Source organism: Eptesicus fuscus, chromosome 25, assembly GCF_027574615.1.
Source record: "Eptesicus fuscus isolate TK198812 chromosome 25, DD_ASM_mEF_20220401, whole genome shotgun sequence".
Classification (NCBI taxonomy): Eukaryota; Metazoa; Chordata; class Mammalia; order Chiroptera; family Vespertilionidae; genus Eptesicus; species Eptesicus fuscus.
The window spans coordinates 30999-52500 of record NC_072497.1 but is presented as its reverse complement, the minus strand read 5'-3'; the positions used below and the strand labels follow the sequence as shown (position 1 = coordinate 52500).

At 47.5% G+C, this 21502-nt stretch overlaps 1 protein-coding gene across 2 annotated transcripts in view; it reads left to right on the top strand.

The window, feature by feature from the left end:
- Nucleotides 1–11124, top strand: part of RCN2 (reticulocalbin 2) — a 22146-nt gene extending 11022 nt beyond the window's left edge. Inside the window, exons 4-7 of one of the 2 annotated variants that reach the window (XM_054713331.1) lie at nucleotides 5489–5602; nucleotides 8278–8374; nucleotides 9166–9305; nucleotides 10138–11124. In XM_054713331.1, coding sequence (XP_054569306.1) covers nucleotides 5489–5602; nucleotides 8278–8374; nucleotides 9166–9305; nucleotides 10138–10290 — 504 coding nt within the window. In that variant the 3' untranslated portion in view covers nucleotides 10291–11124. Of the gene's footprint in view, nucleotides 1–5488; nucleotides 5603–8277; nucleotides 8375–9162; nucleotides 9306–10137 lie in introns of both variants that reach the window. The other variant, XM_054713330.1, reaches the window with a different exon arrangement.
- Nucleotides 11125–21502: the final 10378 nt, after the last annotated feature.

Here is a 21502-nt window from a genome sequence, read left to right as displayed (position 1 = left end):
GAAGATAAAAGCAATTATTTGGAAATTTTTTCCCCCCTTTCATTCAAGGTTTGGTTGAGTATAAACTAATGTCCAGTGGAATCTGAAAGTTTGAAAGATGAGTTCTTTGGGGGAAGAAGTGAGTCTGTCCTCTGTCAGTCAGTTATTGCAGAAGAAGCGTTGTTTCCGTGAATCAGTGAAACACATGAACTAAAAGCTTCTAAAATATTAGAAATTGCTATTTTAAAAATAAAGTATTTGCCTTGGCCAGTTTGGCTCAGTAGATGGAGTATCAGCCTGCAGACTCAAGGATCCCGGGTTCGATTCCCGGTCAGGGCACATGCCTGGGTTGTGGGCTCAGTCCCCAGTGGGGGGCGTGCAGGAGGCAGCAGATCGGTGATTCTCTCTCATCATTGATGTTTCTACCTCTCTTTCCCTCCCCTTCCTCTCTGAAATCCAATAAATGTATTTTTTTTAAAGAAAAGTATTCTCATAAGAAGACTGTTTCTGAAATTTGCGAATATAGTTTTGAAAAGTCATTTTGAAGACCAGAAACAATTTTCAAGTGGCATAGTAATCCCGCTGGTGTGTCTCTGTGATTGAGCGTGGACCCATGAGCCAGGAGGTCATGATTCAATTCCAGGTCAGGCACATGCCCGGGTTGCCAGCTAGATCACCAGTAGGGGGCGTGCAGGAGGCAGCCCATCAATGATTCTCTCATCACTGATGTTTCTCCCCTTATCCCTTCCTCTCTGAAATTAATTTAAAAAAACAAAAAAACACAAAACATATAGTCTAAATTTATTGCTTTTTGGGGATTAAAAAAAATTGAGATCAATTATTGAAGAATGTGTAGTGCTGTGGGAAGAACAGAATGGATCCAAGTTCGAAATATTTTAGCTGTATTTCTCACATCCCTTTCAACAAATCACTCAATCTCGTTTTTCAATCAATAGTAATTTGTCACATTTAGTAAATGTTTATTACTCAAGGTTTACTAATTGCTTAATGGGACTCAAATCCCAATTGCTTAATAGACATTTTAGTTTTTAAATTATAAATTATTCAATGTATTTAAACTAAAAAAAATTAGTTTACCTGTTCCGCCCCCTTCCACCACCCTCCACCCCCACCCCCAGCAACCACCAGTCTGGTCTTTGTATGTATTTGCTTGGTTTTTGTTTTTGGGTTGTGTTTTGCTCTTTTCAGTTTACACATAGGAGAAGAGATCATTCATTATTTGTTTTTCTCTGTCTGATGTGTTACTCTTCGTGTAATGCCCTTGAGGTCCATGCATGTTGTCACAATGGCAAGATTTTGTTTATTTAATGAATAATATGCCACTGTAAATACACACTCCAATTTTTTTTATCTATTCAGCCAAGGATGATCACTTAGATCAGTGATGGAGAACCTATGACATGCGTGTCAGCATTGACACGCGTAGCCGTTTCTGATGACACGCGGCTGCATGCCGAGAATGAAACATTTGCTGCTCCTGAGGATGAAACATTTGCGACTAGAGTCTTGGAGTTAGTTTTTTCCTCAAAGTGACACACTACCCGAGTTATGCCCAGTTTTTTTGCGAAGTTTGACACACCAAGCTCAAAAGGTTGCCCATCACTGCCTTAGATAGTTTCTATATCTTGGCTCTTGTGAATAATGCTACAGTGAACATCGGTGCATGTATTTTTTGGAGTTAAGTTCTTTTTGTTTTCTTTGGATACATAGAAATAGAATTGCTGAATCATACTGTGTTGTAATTTTTTATTTTTTTATTTTTTATTTTTAAATTTAATAAATCTTTATTGTTCAGTTTACTACAATTGTTCCGCTTTTTCCCCCCATAGCTCCCCTCCACTCGGTTCCCACCTCACCCCACCCTCTGCCCTTACCTCCCCCCCCACTGTTCTCATCCATAGGTGTACGATTTTTGTCCAGTCTCTTCCTGCACCCCCCACACCCCTTTCCCCCTGAGAATTTTCAGTCCACTCCCATTCTATGCTCCTGATTCTATTATATTCACCAGTTTATTCTGTTCATCAGATTTTTAATTCACTTGATTTTTAGATTCACTTGTTGATAGATATGTATTTGTTGTTCATAATTTTTATCTTTACCTTTTTCTTCTTCCTCCTCTTCTTAAAGAATATCTTTCAGCATTTCATATAATACTGGTTTGGTGTTGATGAACTCCTTTAGCTTTTTCTTATCTGTGAAGCTCTATCTGACCTTCACTTCTGAATGATAGCTTTGCTGGGTAGAGTAGTCTTGGTTATAGGTTCTTGCTATTCATCACTTTGAATATTTCTTGCCACTCCCATCTGGCCTGCATAGTTTCTGTTGAGCAATCAGCTGACAATCGTATGGGTGCTCCCTTGTAGGTAATTAACTGTTTTTCTCTTGCTGCTTTTAACCCTTTGCACTCGCTTGCTTTTTTCTCGATTCCTTTATTCTAATGCTAACTGTGTCGAGTCATACTCGACATCCGAGTGCAAAAGGTTAATATTCTCTCTTTGTCTTTTGCTCTTGGCATTTTAATGATGATGTGTCTTGGTGTGGTCCTGTTTGGATTACTTTTGTTTGGGGTTCTGTGCGCTTCCTGGACTTGTAAGTCTATTTCTTTCATCGAGTGGGGGAAGTTTTCGGTCACTATTTCTTCAAATAGGTTTTCAGTATCTTGCTCTCTCTCTTCTTCTGGTACCCCCATAATTCTGATGTTGGTATGCTTGAAGTTGTCCCAGAGGCTCCTTACACTATCTTCAACTTTTTGGATTCTTTTTTCTTTTTGCTTTCACGGTTGAGTGTTTTTTGCTTCTTTGTATTTCAAATCTTTTTGAAATATGATCTGTTTCTTTGTCTCTGCATTTTTGCTGCTTCCCTGAGTTGGTAGGGTAGCTTGTGTGCTAGGTGTCCTATGTGGCCCAGTGGCTCGGCCTCCCCAGTTACCTGAAGTGGACGCTCTTGGTGCACCCCTTTGTGGGATGTGTGCACAGTCTTGTTAAGTCTTGATTGTTGTTGATATCACTGGGAGTAATTGACCTCCAGGCCAATTGGCTGTGAGGATCAGCTGTGTGTACACCGGGAGAACTTCTGTGCTGGAGACACCCTTATAAGACAAGACTTGCAAAATTGCAAAAGCCTCTGTGCTCATCTTGGATGGGGCGGAGTCTCAGGGTGGAGCAGACAGTCTTGACTTCCCGTCAGCTCTGCCCTATGATGCCCCTGTGTCTCAGTGTCCCTCGGTAATCGCTGCAAGCACCTCTAAAAATAAGCCGCCCTCAAGTTTCACCCGCTGCCAGACAGTCCAGTTTCTCCCCCAATGAATCTGGATTCCTAGATTCTCGCCCGGAACTGGAGTTCAGCGTAGTGGGGAGCTTCCGTTTCCCACCCGCTAGAGCAAGCCAGCGGCACACTCAGCAGTCAGTCCTCTCTGCTCGCACTTGTGCGCGCCTCCAGACCTCTGCCTTTCACGGCTCCCCTGAGTTTCCGCTTGACAGTCCAGACTCGCCCTGTATAAGCTTGGGTCCCCAGGGTCTTGCCCGGAACTGGGGTTCAGTGCAGTCGGGAGCTTTTGTCTCCTTCCCGCTAGAGAAAGCCAGCCAGGCACTCAGCTGCCCGCGCGCGTGTCTCCGTACCTCAGCCTTTTGTGGCTCCTCTGATTCTCCGTGTGCTTTCCTCTTTCCTTCTAGTTGTAGAATTTCCACTCAGCCAGTTTTCCTGTGGTTCTGGATGATGTTCGTTTTGTCTTTTAGTTGTAGTTTTGAAATTGTTGTGCGAGGCAGTAGTTTAGGTGTTTACCTATGCCGCCATCTTGGTTTCTCCCCCCTGTGTTGTAAATTTTTGAGGGACTTTCATGCTGTTTTCCATAATAGCTGCACCAATTTGCAACCCATCTACAATACACAAGAGTTCCCTTTTCTCCACATCCTCACCAATGAACTTGCTTGTTGATTTATTGAGGATAGCCATTCCAGCACCTGTGAGGGAATATCTTATTGCTGTTTCACTTTGCATTTCTCTGGTGATTAGTGATGTGTTGAGGATCTTTTCATGTGTCTGTTGGCCATGCGTATGTATTTGGGAAAATGTCTATTCAGATCTTTTGCCCATCCTATATAACAAAAGCCTAATATGCAAATTGTGCCCTCGGGCGGTCATTCGACTGGGAATTCGACCACTTGTTATGACGTGCGCTGACCAGCACGGGGCAGCGCGGAACATGGTGAGTGTCGGCAATGCGCTGCAACCTCTCGCCGGCTACCTGGGGGTGGGGGTGACAGGTACGGAGGTGTGGTGAGAATGTGGGGTGTCCGCCGAGCTCGCTCTCACTCCCCCTGCTACCCTCTCCCGGGACGCCAGGGCTTGCGCTCCGGGGAAGCCCCCGCACTCAGGTGCCGGGCGCCTGCGAGGAGCCCGCCCGGTACCCACACGGTGTCTTCTGGGTGAGCTGGGCCGCAGCCACCGGGACCACAGGGTCCGGTCGGCTCCCCGTGGGTTCACGCAGGAGCTGGTCTGGAGGCCGGCCGGGAGGGAGTGTGCTGCCCGCCCGGCTTCCGTGTGGTGCCACTGGGCAGCCCAGAGGCCCATGCTGCTCCCCGCCCACGGTGTCTGACCGCGCTCACCGCATCTCCGCATGGGGACTCGGGCACCGTGACGCAGGTGGAGGGGGGCGTGCGGGGGCCCAGGTGCTGCCCAGGGCCCAGAGGTCAGCTGGGATCTGCCCTTCCACGCCAGATGCTTGCACTGAGATCGCCGGCCAGGCCTGGGACTGCACAGGTTTCGTGCACCGGGCCTCTAGTTTTTTATTAAGATGGATGTTTTGTTTGCTGTTGAGTTGTGTGAGTTCTTTATATATTTTGGATATTAAATCCTTATTAGGTATATGATTTGCAAATATCTTCTCCCATTCAGTAGGTTGCCTTTCATTTCGTTGATGGTTTCCTTTGCTGTGATGAAGCTTTTTAGTTTGATATAGTCCCACTGTTTACTTTTTTTACAAAAGTTTTTTAGAGAGAGAGGGAGAGGGAGAGAGAAACATTGATGTGAGAGCAAGACGTCGACCAGCTGCCTCCTGCACACCTGCTCCCAGGCACTGAGCCCACAACCAGGGCATGTGCCCTGGCCAGAATCAAACCGGCAGCCTCTGGCTCACAGAATGACACCCAACCAACTGAGCCACACTGGCCAGGCCCTCTGGTTGCCTTTGCATTTGTTGCCTTTGCGTTTGGTGTTAGATGCTCCCCGTTTTGTAGTTGAGGAGACCAGGGGAGTGAAGCCGTTTGCCAGAGGGAGCAGCTAGTGAGTGGCATTGCTGGAATCGCTCTGAGTCGCTCTGACTCTGGTGCCTGCACTGCTGCCCAGACAACCTTCAGAGGGATGATGTGAAGATAAAATAACGTGTGAAAATGTACTTTAGATTTCGCATGGTTTGTACTTTTGGAAGTGTTGTTCATGATTATATATTGTGATGAGACCTTTAAACATGTTCAATATCTAATTTTCCAAGCTTCATCTAAAGGACAAGAAGCGATTTGAAAAGGCTAACAAGGATTCAGATCCTGGTTTGAATCTTGAAGAATTCATTGCTTTTGAGCATCCTGAAGAAGTTGATTATATGACGGTAAGGAAGAAAGTTTTTAATTGAATTGTTGCGTGGCCAGGACTTAAGACCTGTTTTAGCAAAGTGAAGAATTGTATACAACCAGAACTGTGAGGGACAGGACGATCTCCCGTGACGGTGAGGACTGGGAAGGAGGGTTTCTCGGGTGGAGCCTGCTTATTGGGAGGGAGAAGCTAAAGGACTGAGGTTTTTGTTTTTTAAAAATACATTTTATTGATTTTCTTGCAGAGAGGAAGGGAGAGGGATAGAGAGTTTAAAACATCGATGAGAGAGAAACATCCATCAGCTGCCTCCTGCACACCCCCTACTGGGGATGTGCCCACAACCAAGGTACATGCCCTTGACCGGAATCGAACCTGGGACCCTTGAGTCCGCAGGCTGACGCTCTATCCACAGCCAAGCCGGTTGGGGCTAAAGGACTGAGTTTTTAAAAAGTCTCTTTAATATATATGAGCAGCACTCTTTCCCTGCTTTCAGACTTTTCTCTGGTTTTTCTACATTAAAAACAGTAAAACTTCCTACTTAGTTTACAGCATCACTTGTGAAAACCTTCCGTCTTGGAAAACGCGTCCCGTTTGGATCTGATTTCAGGGGGTGGGTGCAAGCACAGCTGCTGACGACGGACGTTCTTGCAGCTTCAGGCAGAGAGTCCTGTGGTCCCTGTCGGGCTGGAAAGAAATACCAACTCTTCAAACTTTGTGCGCCCTCGGTTTAACTCGGCAAACCATGAGCCCTCTTACCACGGGCAAGCTTCCGGAGAGCAGAGCCACCATATGGGAGCGTAGAGCTTGACATGGAAATCACTGGAGGCCTGTGGCCCGGCCTCCGTCCCCCGCTGTGTGGTCTGGGCTCGGTATCAGGGAGGGGAGCGTGGCTTTTGTCTCCTGTCCCGGTCATGCTGCGGCCTTGGTCACAAGCTGCAGACGCTTCCCCACCGCCACTTCCCTTGCCAGCGTGAGGCTTTGGCTTCTCGCTGGGCTCCGATACCCGACCGCGTTGAAGAGCCGTGCTGGGCGCCCTTTGGCCGATGCCCAGATTCAGGGAGACAGGCTCCTTCCGCCTGTCAGGGCAGGCAGCGTGCTGGGCCTTGTTTCTCTGGGACGCAAGGAACAACGGGACCAGACAGCAGAGAAGCAATGTAGGCATTGGGTGTTTGGTCTGGGATTGGATGTGGCGGTGAAATGAGATAGAATGATCCAAGTTTGAAGCAACTGTAAACAGAATGTTGTGATGAAGTAAGTTTGGGGAGAGAAGAGTCAGATGACTGCGGCTCTGAGCTTGTAACAGTAAGCGAAGGGCGAGCCAGGGACAGGTGGGTGGGGCTGGACTGAGCCGGACGGAAGGCAGCATGAGACGTGTGACCGACCAGCAAGCAGGGTCTCACTCAGCAGCTCCGGTAATTCCTGCTTACGTCCATTGTTTGTGTGGCCTTGTTCCCTTGTGGGTAGATTAGAGAGAGGAAAGGACAAGGGTACACGATCAACGAAGTGATTCTACTTTGCATTAAGAGTTAGAATTTCACAGAAATAGCCTCTCATGTATTTGCATTAATTGCTTTAACCATGGCAACGTTGTTGCCGTGATGTTGTTGCCCAAGAGAATCACCCGAGTGGAGTAATGGTCACTGATCAGTTCTTAGCTTTATGGGGTCACAGCCTCCTTCACAGTGACACACACGGTGGACTCTGTTGCAGAAAAGCCACAAATGCTCAGGCACACCAGTTGCTGGGTGACATTTCCAGAGATTCTGAGATCTTCCCTCTACACGTAACCTTTGGATCTCAGGCTAAGATTTCTATATATAGCCGAAACCGGTGTGGCTCAGTGGATAGAGCGTCGGCCTGCAGACTGAAAGGTCCCGGGTTCGATTCCGGTCAAGGGCATGTGCCTTGGTTGCGGGCACATCCCCAGTAGGGGGTGTGCAGGAGGCAGCTGGTCGATGTTTCTAGCTCTCTATCCCTCTCCCTTCCTCTCTGTAAAAAAATCAATAAAATATATATTTTTAAAAGATTTCTATATATAAACTCTGTAATACTAAGTTCTAGATGAAGCCATTGGATTTGGCTAGAGTGGGAGACTTTCGAGAAGATATTTTCATTACAGTTGCTATTCTGTGATCCAGAAAGAAAGGTACCGGCAAGTAGTGAGGAAGTGAGAGCAGAAGCTGTAACCTGAGGAGCTGGGCCAGGAAGCCTGGACACCCCGAGAGGTTCTCGGTGCAGCAGCGTCACGGACGTGCTTGTGCCCGAGGGCCGAGGAGGAGCAGAGTTCTCAGGGAATAAAAGGGGGGCCAGGAGTTTGAGGTTTTATGGGGCCTGGATACATGTAGATCTGGAGGTAGAACAACAGTTCTGTGCAATGAGATGTAGGATAAAGACTCGGGGTTCTCATGGGTTGGGTGAAAAGTGGAGTTAAAGAGGACGGGTACTCAGAGACGTTCTTGAGGAGGAGGAAAATGTGAGGTCCGTGCTGAGGTGGTTTCAGAGGTGAGGGGTCCTAACAGCAGAGCCTGAGGATGCTGGATTTACTCCGTGGTGTTGGTATGTTCCTGCCTCCCGTTCCAGTGTTTGCAAGCACAGGCCATCCAAAGGATGGTCCTAAAGAAGTTCTGTAGTGGGAGTGACCCGGATGGTGGTAGGACTGGAAACGTTGTTACTAACTTGTTTCTGTAATAGGAGTTTGTCATTGAAGAGGCTTTAGAAGAACATGACAAAAATGGGGATGGATTTGTTAGTTTGGAAGAGTTCCTTGGTGACTACAGGCGGGACCCAGGTAAGTGTGTGGACGGAGAGGCAAATGCGACAGAAAGAAAGAAAATGGAGCAAGAAGCACTTGCCCGATGTAGGCTCGTGCTGCCCAGTGAGAACTAGGGCTCCGGGAGCTCATCTCGGACTGCTTCCTGCTCACCTTAGAGCCGTCTGGACCCTAACATGGCTTCCTTTCCGGGCACATACAGTGGATTATCAGATCCAATGAGGGAGGAAGGGAAGGTTGATATTTTTAAACAAAATCCGGTATCTTTTGATGTAGATCTTAAAAGAGAAATAAATATAAATACTGAATACTGGTGTGGACTGTGGAAGGTGACTTACGGTTTGAAATTTTAGGAGTTGGTATATGTGTTTTCTCAGAATTTTTTCCAGAATTGTTGCCTAAAAGCACCCCTTACTGTGAATGTCCTTTGAAGTTACAGTAGCATTGCTCTGTAAGAACGTGTGAGAAGCTTTCTGTAGCCACATGACATACAAAAAATTTTACCCAGATCAAATTTTGGAAAAGTAGATATAACAAATAGCAGTTAATAAAATTAGTAGTTTGTGAGAATATGCAACAATTTAAAAACTCGGAGTTGTTTAGACCTGTGTGTCACTGTTGAAAATTACTATATAGTTTGTATTTATTTTAGCACTTTTCAATTAAGTATTTTTGTTTCTTTGGGCATTTTTTATGTAGTAGGCTTTAAATTCATTCCCTTTATTCTAGGGATATATCAAACTTCTCATTCTATACATGTGATATTCTTGTGTGTGTATTTGTTGTTGATTTCTTTTAATATAAAGCAGCAAATGAAGATCCAGAGTGGATACTTGTTGAGAAAGATAGATTCCTAAGTGATTATGACAAAGATGCGGATGGCAGGCTGGATCCTCAGGAGCTGTTGTCGTGGGTGGTGCCCAATAACCAGGGCATCGCCCAGGAAGAGGTGAGTGCTGCAGATGACGTATCGCCCCTGTGTGTGTGTGTGTTACTGTTGATGGGAAAGGAAGTTAAGTGTTTAAGCCAAAGAAAGAAGCAGTTACATTTTTTAGGACCAATGCATTGCTATTTCTTGATTTAAATCTATGAACTGTTTTGGATTGTCAAGGGACAAGTAAGTTAAAATTGCATCATGTATTAATTTGATAGGACAGTTAGAATAATACATTTTGTATTTACCTGTAGGGGCTCAAAATGAGTTCTGTTCATGTTGCTTAACTTTGAGATATCCTGATTCAGATTTGAGTTGAAAGGAGACAGAACCCAGTGGAAATTAACAAAGATAATGAGAGAAGGCGGAGACAGACCCAGTTACACTCTGTGATGTTTTCATTTACTCAGACAATGAGTACTTGAACGGAGCAATAATCATTTTGATCAGTGATCCTTTTATTGCTCACAGGCTCCTTTAAAAATATGGTGCAGCCCTGACCGGTGTGGCTCAGTGGATAGAGCGTCGGCCTGCGGACTGAAGGGTCCCGGGTTCGATTCCGGTCAAGGGCATGTACCTTGGTTGCGGGCACATCCCCTGTAGGGAGTGTGCAGGAGGCAGCTGATGGATGTTTCTCTCTCATCGATGTTTCTAACTCTCTATCCTTCTCCATTCCTCTCTGTAATAAATCAATAAAATGTATTTTAAATATATATATATATATAAGGTGCAAACAATGAATGAATAAAAGTATGAATGGTTCTGACAAATCAAATCCCCATTGAAATGTGAACATCTTGCTGAAAATATGAATTACACCTGACACATTGAATTATCTTTGCTAAAGGCTCTTCATCTCATCGATGAAATGGATTTGAATAATGACAGAAAGCTCTCTGAGGCAGAGATTCTGGAGAACCAGGACTTGTTTCTCACCAGCGAAGCCACAGATTATGGCCGACAGCTTCACGATGAGTATTTCTATCATGACGAGCTGTAATCACGAGGACTGGCTCCTTTTATAGTTTGTTACCAGTGTTACATTTGTGATGAAATATTGATGGTTATTTTCCACTCTGAAGTCTTACGACAACCAGATGTATCTTAACGTAGATGATAATTCTGGCCTTTTAGGAGAAAAACAAAACCCCGATGTTTATTTCAAAAATGTATCGGAGAAAACAATATTGTGCCATGTGACAGCCAAGTCTTTCCTGTATACTCCTCTTCAGGACTGTGGAATATTTTGAGTTATAGTTCCATACTTGAAAAAATGGAACATTTCAGAGATGCCTGAACAATATTAAAGGAGTATGTGGCTGAGCTATACATTTTTCTTTTTTTAAGTAGCATTAATTTGAGAACTGACGGGAGTACATTGTTTTTAGATTTAGCGTTTTGTTTTAAAAACCTTTAAAGGAACCTGTAGAAGAACTTATACCTCACACATAAGTTGAGAAGTTCTGCTTAATTTTAAAATGGTTTCTATCAAGGGTTTTATTGTATGAAATAGAACTTTATATTTTTGCATACTTATAGATAGGAATTATATTTAATGTGTAACTATAGCTCTATGGTGTGTGGAACTTGAGATTGTTTTGAACTCTTTTCTCTTTTGACTGATTAAAAATGAAATGTCCTATCTTTTTAAATGTTTGTTAGTTTTCTTTAATCTTCCAGGTAAACCTTGAATTTCACATAGGTTTTGTTCTATTGTACACTATCCCGCCTTATCCATTCCTGTATTTTGGTAGTGAGTGTTCCAGAACTCTGTTAAATTATTCTTGTTCCATACTTGTATTTTTTAAATAAAAGAATATCATAATTAAAAGTATACTGGATACATTTCAGTTGCTATTGTAGCAGATATGGTTGTGCTGTTTGGGGCTAGAAATAATTGTAAGAATTACACAGGTTGAAATCACCAGTAGAGCTCAATATCAGTTATACTAAGTTAAATCATATTTTATAAACATTTCTTTATACCAAAACTAGAGGCCCGGTGCACGAAATTCATGCACGGGGGCCTCTAGTTTTGGTATAAAGAAATGTGCTACAGAAAGAGGAGAGTTGCGTGGTGGAACTACAGGTGTGACTTCATTGCTGTTGTGGTTGTTGCTCTGGACACGGGAACTGTTTCGTACCAAGATGTATTTTCTGATTATTTGATCGTGAGCATGGATTATCTCATCTGTAGGTTCAGAATCAGGCCCCCCAAGGCAGGGATGCTGACCCTTGCAGCAAAGGTTGGGAGTGGACTGTTGATAACTCTGTGGAGGTGATTAGGAAATGCCTATTTGAGATGTGAACACACCTGACATTGGCAGCTGTGTCTACAGGAGGTAACCCCAAAGAGATGCTCACACCTTCTGGCAAAGCCTGTGTGTACAAGAGACTGGAAACAACCAGAATGCCCCCACTCTGCACAGAGAAGGAGCTCTGTGACCGGCATGCTCTGCTGCTCTCTGAGGAGAATCGGGCCCATTTGAAAGATGAGTTCTCCACAAGCATCGCCCCGGGGGAGAGGCAGGCATCTACAGCTTCGAGCTGTAAATGTCTTCCTCTTTTGTTTTGACTGATAACCAATCACTTTGATTTATTTTAGGAAAATAACATGCCTTTTAGACCCATGGGTGATACTAAATTACATAGCCATAGGGTATTTTAACAAAGACAGGTTCTAAAAATCATACAACCAGATAGATTAATGACATACATATCAAGATTAGATTTAAGCCGAAACCCGTGTGGCTCAGTGGATAGAGTGTCAGCCTGCAGACTGAGGGGGTCCCGGGTTCGATTCCGGTCAAGGGCATGTACCTTGGTTGCGGGCACATCCCCAGTGGGGGGCGTGCAGGAGGCAGCTGATCGATGTTTCTCTCTCATCAATGTTTCTAACTCTCTCTCTCCCTTCCTCTCTGTAAAAAATCAATAAAATATATTTTTTAAAAAAGATTAGATTTAAAATGTCTAAAATGAAATGTCAGTCATGGTTCTCATTCACTGTCTTGGTGTTCAACATGTTATAAAGAAAAAAACCCACCAAATATCCCAATATTTACAGACATAGTTGTTGTCAAAAGGTCTTTTTCTCACTTTAGCAAAGAGAAGCCATCCACATTTTATTCTTGATGTGACTTCACTGTAATACATGTTATACTGCGGCGAGTTCTCATCTTCTCAAGGCCTTTTCTTCGGTTTTCCTAGAAATAAAGTATCATATTTCCAACCTCCAAATTAAAATGTTATCCTCAGAGGTAGTATGTACCAGGTTGTTATATCCTCTTAGCTGCTTTCCATGGTTCAGGCTAAGCGAAGACATGCGTCTAGAGCCGTACTAATGTTAGTAAAACCAGAGACAGTTCAGCCGAGTACCAAGAGCAGTGATGACCCTTCCATGCAGTGTTGGACCCTGGAAACAGTGATTCGGACACACCTATTTTTATCCCAACACCATTCTGTTCACTCGTGGTCCAAGAACATTCACATCATAAACCAAACGCCCTGACCGGTGTGGCTGGGTGGATAGAGCGTCGGCCTGCGGACTGACGGGTCCCAGGTTCGATTCCGGTCAAGGGCACCCTTCCCGGCCTGGGTGGGCTGCCGGTGGGAGGCAACCCATGGGTGTGTTTGTCTCCTCTTCTCCCTTCCACTCTGTCTTAAAAAACCAATGCAAACATCCTCCCGTGAGGATTAACTACTAAAAAAAAGGCTAGCTAGTGGCAAAGCTTTTTCCTGATGGGGGGGCGGGGCCAGGATGGAGTGAGGGGCGGGGCCAGGATGGAGTGAGGGGCGGGGCCGGGCTTGAGGCTGGAGCTGGTCGGGAACTTAGGGGAGTGGCCTTGCTGTGCGTCTGGAACGAAAGACAAGCAGGGTGTGCAGAGTGGGAGGTGAGGCTGAGGCTGAGGGCGAGGGCGAGTTGGCGCAGTGGCCGGGTGGGTGGCGGGGTCACAGGGGAGGGAGCTCCCGACGGCCTCCCTTTTTCACTGAGACTTTTTATTTTATTTTATTGATTTTTTACAGAGAGGAAGGGAGAGGGAGAGAGTCAGAAACATCGATGAGAGAGAAACATCCATCAGCTGCCTCCTGCACACCCCCCACTGGGGATGTGCCCGCAATCAAGGTCCATGCCCTTGACGGGAATCGAACCCGGGACCCTTCAGTCCGCAGGCCGACGCTCTATCCACTGAGCCACACCGGTTTTGGCTTCGCTGAGACTTTTATTTCTCAGGAGCCGCAGCCGCCCTCAGGGTCTCCCGTGGCTGCTTCTGTGCTGCGCCCTGTGTGTGCGCCCGTCCCCAGCGGAATGGACGGTCTCTGAGGAGGAGGATGGCCCGTGACGTGCCCGGGGCTTCGCTCTCTCCCCCCCATCCTCTCTAAAGTCAGTGAAGATGGAAGGGGGGAAATCGGTTGGTATTTTAAGCTTGGACGTTGGCCGAGACTGCAGACTCAGCTTCTGGATGTAAAACTTTGATGTGCCGTCCCAGAGGTGTGAGCCAAGAGGACCACAGCTTCGCGTTTTGCATGTTGATATTAAACTGCTCATTGATTTACGAAGAACCTGTAGTTCTCCCCATGTCTCCCTGAGATGTTCCCCTGGTTTTAGGAGGCACGTAGCCTGCGGGCCTCAGCTTCAGGCCGGAAGGCTGCCGACCGGAGCCTGTGGCCCACCCGCACCTGTCCACGTCCTGGTGCTGCTGGTGTCATTTCTAGAAATTCCGTCACCTGCCAAGCGTGCCGCGCTCTCCCCAAACATCAGCCTGCTTCGCCCTTTCCCAAAACGTTTCTGTTCCAGACACCGATCCGCTTTTCGCATTCGTTGTCACGTAAGCTAACGGCACCGCATGGCAGTTTTAGTAAAATGACCCCAAACCGTCCACCCGTTTCGTACGACGAGGAAGATGCCTCCTTAGATCATCTGCGTCCCCATGCCTAGTAAAGTAAGTGGCTTTTGGACCCGGACCCACAGGAGGTCACCGCTGAAGGGCAAGCGGTGTGACTGTTTCCCGACCGGAGAGGCGGGCGGAGCTCAGGGAGCCTCCTGGGGAGGGGGGGGGGGGACCGACCGCTTTCCAGGAGCAGGTCCTGCAGCTGAGCAGCGGCGTCTGGAGCAACGCTTCCCTGTCGGGTACTGAGCTGCGCGGTCCCATCCCACGGTCTCTGGAGGCAGAACCCAGGCGCTGCGGCGTGTTCTGGCAGCAGTGAGTGTTCTGAGGTTCGGAACGGGAATGTGGCTCAGCCAGCGTGCTCATCACTTAGGTCAGTGGTCGGCAAACGCATTCGTCAACAGAGCCAGACATCAACAGGACAACGATTGAAGTTTCTTTGGAGAGCCCAAATTTTTAAACTTAAAACTATATAGGTAGGTACATGGTTATTCACTTAATGAGGGTACTCCTAAGCTGGCCTTTGCGAAAAACTCAAAGGGCCAAAGAGCCGCCTGTGGCTCGCGAGCCGCAGTGTGCCGACCACTGTTAGAGCATCAGCCTGCATCCCGAAGGGTCCCGTGTGTGATTCCCAGTGAAGGGCATGTGTGTGGGTTGCAGGTTTCATCCCCTGCGTGTATGGGGGGCAAGCAATCATGGATGTTGCTCCCTCCCCGGGATGTTTCTATCTCTCTCTTTCCCGCTGCATCCCTCCCTTCCACTCTCTCTGAAAGATCAAAGAAGAAAATAGCCTTGTGTGAGGATTAGCTAAATAAATAAATAAATTAGTAAATAAATAAATAAAGGTTCCGTGTGTGGATTTTGCAATTTAGAGGACGAAGACCCCGAGAGGTCCGTGTTGTTTTAAAGAAGATAGCCTGTGAATGTTAGAGCCAGGCTCAGCTCAGGTAAGTTCCAGGGAGGGTCCTAAAGCTTGGGAGTGCCCTCTATCAGAACTGCCGGGATTGCGCTCGAGGAGGCGCAGATCAGTAAAGGAGCTATTTTGGGCTAAACAATGTCAGAGAGTTTTTATTCTCTTGACACCAGGCTTGGTTGGATGAGCCAATGCCCTAGGACCCTTCATCAGGCAATTCCTGTGCAAAGCGATCCTCTGCTGCCCCCTTGTGGCCATTTAAGGAGCGACATGCTGTGTCCCTGTCCTTGGTGCTGAAGTTTCAGCTTCCCCAAAAATCTCGCCAGGAAACAAACCAAAACAACCAAAACCAAAAACCCGGAGAATCATGGAGGCTGTCCGGGGCGGGACTGAAGGGACTGAAGCCACGGGCGTAGATTTGTCACCTCTTTCCGCCCCAGCCCGGCCAAGGGAGGCCTTGGGGACTGCGGCGCTGGCATCTGACCCGGTGTGGTCAGCACGGGAGCTGGTCACCTGGAGGCGCGCCTTCCTGAGGGAGGCAGTCAGTCCCCAGGAGGCCGCCACTGCAGGGCAGTCTGTACGCGGGGGGTTGGGGTGGGGGGGGTGGGAGACTGTCCTTCCTGAGGGCGCAGCGAGACGCAGGCAGGGGCATCATGGGAACGTGTACGTCCCGCGAGAAAAAGATTCTGCTGAATCGCTTGGTGTGGAAACACGGTGTTGACTTATTTCGGCAAAGAAGTTATTTTTATTATTTCAGAATGGAAGGGAGAGGGAGAGAGAAATGTCCATGCGGAGAGAGAGTTCGCGGAAGTCACTGTTACGGCTCTGGGTTCGGCACCCCTTCCCTCCCATCCCTGCCCAGGGGGGCCCCGGAGATTGCTTCACGGAGGTTCCCTGTAAGGTGATTCCCACCAAGATGCTCGTTTTGTGCCTTTTTAAATATATTTTATTGATTTTTCACAGAGAGGAAGGGAGAGGGATAGAGAGTTAGAAACATCGATGAGAGAGAATCATCAACCAGCTGCCTCCTGCACACCCCCCACTGGGGATGTGCCCACAACCAAGGTACATGCCCCTGACCGGAATCGAACCTGGGACCTTCCAGTCTGCAGACCGACGTTCTATCCACTGAGCCAAACTGGTTTCGGCCGTTTTGTGCCTTTTTAAATTAAACTAGAGAGTGTTGAGTTGTCTATCTGGCAAGCGGATGCTGTGACCAGTGAGGACCACCAACCACTGCTCCAATTCACTGTTAAAGATCTAAATTTAACCCACCCCCAGCCGCCCGTGAGTGGAAACAAACATGTTCGCTCTCCTGAGGCTGCTTGCAGCACGCGGCATATAGGCATTCCCGTTGAGTTGCACCCGCGGTAAAGTTGGATGGATGTGTCATTTTCCCTATCCTAACTGTGACTGGTGTAAGCATAAACCAGCGCGTCATCCTTTATGGATTATCTGAATCCAGTGCATTTCAAACCACAAGTGCACTGAGTGTGTGATAAATCGATGAAAGAGAACCGATCTTTCTTGAAACTTAAAGGTTTGACTGCTAGGTTTTTTTTTCTTCCACTCCTTCTTTGAAATATATGCTACAAAAATAAGATTTAGGTTTTTGTGTTTTTTTTTTTTTTTTTTTTAAATCCATTCGGATTGAAAACATGTTCCTTGGAATTGAATGATTGAGGAGCGCATCCTGTTCCAAACTTCCCCTACGGGAACCTGAGAGCCATTGTGTCTCTGTCCGTGGTGCTGAGAGGACCCCCGTTGGAAAGCCCCTGGCCCCGCCGAAACTGGTTTGGCTCAGTGGATAGAGCGTCGGCCTGCGGACTCAAGGGTCCCAGGTTCAATTCCGGTCAAGGGCATGTACCTTGGTTGCTGGCACATCCCAGTAGGGGGTGTGCAGGAGGCCGCTGATTGATGTTTCTCTCTCATTGATGTTTCTAACTCTCTATCCCTCTCTCTTCCTCTCTGTAAAAAATCAATAAAATATATTTAAAAAAAAACAAAACAAAAGCCCTTGGCCCTGCTTGCCCAGCAGGTGGCGCCAAGTCCTCGCTGAGGACCAATGTTTGTGTATGTTTGTGATGGAGAGATTTCCGTGTCATCCACAATCAGGATACTGACTGGGCACTGTAGCGGGTGTCTGAAAGAGGGGGATCTTGTCCCCATCCCCCAGCTCACCAGCTGCTAAGGAAAAAGGTGTCTTCGTATTTGGCATGTCCCCTGAGGCACGTGGTCACCCTGTCTACTGTGTAGGTCAGCCTTTCCCCCACCCAAGTGTCTTAGAACCCAGCCCAGCAGCCCCAGTGTTGTCACGAGGCACTGGTGTGGAGGGTTCCTTTTTAGATCGGAAATGAAACTGGATGATGTTTGAGGTGGAAGAGGCCTGGTGTGGGTGTCATTGACAAAGTGATGGCATTCCCATGTGAAGAATGTGAACCCCTTTCCCTGGAATGCCTGAGGGCTTGGATCCCCGGGTCTGGGGTGGGTCACCTGAGCGCTCCTGGAACCCCAGCTCCTGGCTGAGGTTTTCCTCCACCCACCCAATCCTCCGGGGACACCTTGGGCCCTGCCCTGGTGAAATGCGCCAGTTGTGCTATTGTTTTTTGTTGGTGTCAGCTGACTCATGAGGATCCCCGAGTCCTGGGGCTTCTGAGGCCCAGGCAGGTGCCCTGTGGGCGTTGTGAGGTGAGCTCCCTCGCCCATGTCAGGAGGGTAGCTTCCCTGGCCCCCCCTGCTCGGCCCCGTTGGTCCCCCAGGCCTCACGTGGGAAGCCCGGGCGTGCCCAGGTGTTTCAGCGCCTCCGGCCAGTACCTCTCATGGGGTGGGTGGTGTGTGTAAGTTTTGCACCATGAACTGCGCGCCTGCATTGGAAATGTTTGCATCCCCCCATCGCCAACCCCCCGCCCCCGCCGCCACCCACCAGGATGTGGTTTGAATCCTAGGATCGAGTGCTGAGTTGGACTCCCGGATGCAATGGAAGTGCGTTGAACACTTTCTAATAGGAGAAAGCAGATGGGATTTTTGTAGTATCGTGACTCCTCGACGTGTTTTATGTATTGTTTCCATGTTTACCTGAGTAACCCGGGGAAATGCTGCGCGGCAGCCTCACCAACTGAATATACCTCCAGTAACTCCCAAGGATGGCCTGAACTGGAAAACCTTGAACTAAAATGGGGTTTATAGTGGGTAGTCATGTCCTTGGCCAGTGTCTTCCCTGAGGAAGATCAATGTCCATCTTCAGCAGGCCCATTGTCCTCTGTCCATGGGGTCGCAGACTGGCACTTGTGAAATATCCTTGTAACCTGTTAAGTTCCATTCCTCCGGACCCTCAGGGCGCAGCCCTGGCTCCCTGGCACATACCTTTATTGTTATTGTGATCCTGTTCATGGTTGACTGTTCACTCTCCTGCACCCACCTCAGTTTTTTTTTCTTTTTATCCAACCCCAGATGTTTCCCCCTCCATCCTCCACTTCACTTTCTCCCACCTCCACAATCTATCAGCAATGTATTTTAAGTAATGCACTGAGCTCTCCTCCTTAGATTTTAAATGTATAAAACAATGTGGGCCGAAACCGGTTTGGCTCAGTGGATAGAGCGTCGGCCTGCGGACTCAAGGGTCCCGGGTTCGGTTCCGGTCAAGGCATGTACCTTGGTTGCGGGCACATCCCCAATAGGGGGTGTGCAAGAGGCAGCTGATCGATGTTTCTCTCTCATCGATGTTTCTGGCTCTCTATCCCTCTCTCTTCCTCTCTGTAAAAAATCAATAAAATATATTAAAAAAAACAAAAACAATGTGGGAAACTACCATTCTTTAGAGTACTCTGTCCATCCATGGATCTTCTGCTTCCCTGGATTTTTTGTTGTGTAATCGGCGTGGAAAAGCTACATGTAAGCACTGGAGGGATCAAGAGAGACTTTATTCAAGCAAGCAGTGCTGCTGGCTCAGGGGATTCAAAGATCCAAATCGTGAAGAAATGATGCAGTGAGATTGCCCCATGTATATATTCCTATGTTTTGTTAACATAAAAAAAGCATTGAAACCTGTAAAGAATTTTTTTGAGTTTATTTGAGACAAACTGTGGATATATGCCAGGAAGCAGAACCTCAAGGAATTGAGATAATGCTCTGTAGAATGGGGAGTTCATATCATACCTTGTTTTTATAAATTTACCATCCAAAGGAAAATACGTAAATGGGTTCCATGCAATTCATTGGTGACAGATTAAGGAGGTGGGATAAAGCAAAGCGGGGAAACCTCTGGGATAGGGTAAAAAGTGAAATGATGGACATGTGCTTCTTTTCCAGAGGTGGATACAGGATACTTTAATGTAATTAACAGTTGGCAATTAACTTTATAACAATAACAATGAGGGAATGTCCGGGTGCCATTTGTTGTGCCCTAGAGGCTCCAGAAAAAAGGGGAAGTTACAAGGCACCCAGTCATTTCACCGATATGTTATCTGAGAGGCCAAAAGACAAATGGGCTCAGTAAAGATCTAAGTGGATCTTTGTCAGGGAGAATACCGGCCTAGGACAAGACTACCCAGTATAACGTGTTTGTAATTAAATAATTTTCAGACCATCGTTTGTGGTTATTTCTGATAGATCCTCCCTTCCCCCAACTGATGGACCGAGTATGATGTAAACTGCATCTGCAGCACAGACATTCCTAAACACCTAACCAGGCACCTTATATGGACTGTACATTGAACCACCAATCAGCACCTGCCAAATACCCTAAGCCCCTGATTCCTAAGTCCCTAATCATGTGCCTTACATGAAACCACCAATCAGCGCGTGCCGAGTACCCTAAGCCCCGTTCCTTCCCATTCCTCCCCTCAAAAGGCACCTTCATTCCCTGCACATGTGCTCTCTTCCTTTGGGAGGCAGCCCGGCAGGGTCCTTCTCCTCTAATAAAGCCTGGTTTTCGGCCCTCTGTCTCATCTTTCATTTGGTGCCGAACCTGGGAGAGGTGCACGTGAACGTGGACGATCCTCGGACCTAGCCCTGAGCTTCTGACTCCTGATCTGGCTCTGCTCGGTGGCATGGTTCTGAGTTGATTGGTCTGCTCAGAACACTTCTCGAACCCTGCCTTACCAGGACACGTGGGAATCTCATTGCTTTCTTACCAGTAGGCTTCAGGGACTTTCCCAACTCTCCCCTCCCCCTCTTGTTCCCTTGACCTGGAAGGGCCTCAGAGTTTTCCCGTCTCCTCAGCTTCACATCTTCTTGAAAGCCCAGGTGCCTGGCTGGGAAACTCTGCTCGTCTCTATGGGAAAGGTCTCGGGGTGATGACCTTGGAACCTTCTCTCGCCTGTCTCTCTCTCTCTCTCTCGGGTTGGTTGAGGGAGAAAAAGGACGCTTCTTCTTTCCTCCCCAACTTCTCTCGTTGGCCTTTCCCTCTGGTCATGGGAACCTCTCATTCCAAACCCCCCTTGTAACACACCTTTAGGGTGTCTCCTTGCCAATCTCTCGACTCTTGGTCTTTCTGGCTACATCAGACCAAAGAAGCTCTACCTGGCCACAATCTCTCTGTGGCCTGAAAACGGCACTTTTGATTCCAATATCCTCCAAGACCTAGATAATTTTTGCCACCGGACAGGGAAAGCATTTGAGATCCCTATGGACAGGCTTCGCCACCCTCCACGCCCCCTACCACCCTCCCGCTCTCGCTCCTCACTTTACTTCTCATGTTCTACCATCTGATCCTCCTTGAAAAGTCCTCTTTGTCCTCTCCAACCTGTCTTCAGTCCCTTTCTCTGTCTTCTGACTGCTCTTTTGACCCAGCGGATCATTCCTTTCCACATGTCTCACTCCTGCCACCTCCTTACAACCCTGAACCTGTCCCTCGCTGACTAAGCACTCTTTTTCCCAGGTCAATGCTGAGTGCAGGGTAGTTTTCCCCTTGGAGTGCGTTTAACTTTTTTTTTTCCCTTCACACACACCAGTCCCGCCCACTGACCTGCGGCAGTGGGAGCAGAGCCAGAAAAAGCCGCTGCCATGGCGGTTGTGCTTGCACGCTCCTCCCTGCGCAGCCCCTCCTGGTCCTGCCTTATTCTAACTGCCCGCCTCCCCCTGTGCTCTCTGCCTAATCTCCGCTCCTGTGACTGCCGGCAACCGAATTCACAGGTGGCTGGCCATTCCCTTCTCACTTTCTGATCTTCCTGAGAGCCCAAATACTGAGAATGTGAGCTCCAAGACAGCCTTTCCATCTAACACTCATTCTCAGGCCCAAAGTCTGCCTTCCGCAACAGCCTCCTCTATTCCTGCGTCCATTCTACCCCTGAGGGAGGCAGCAGGAACTGAGGGCATAGTCTGAGTCCACATCCCATTCTCTATGTCCAGCCTCACAGATTGAGAGGCATCTCAGGTTTCTTTTTCCACTGACCTGACCACATTTACTCCCCAAC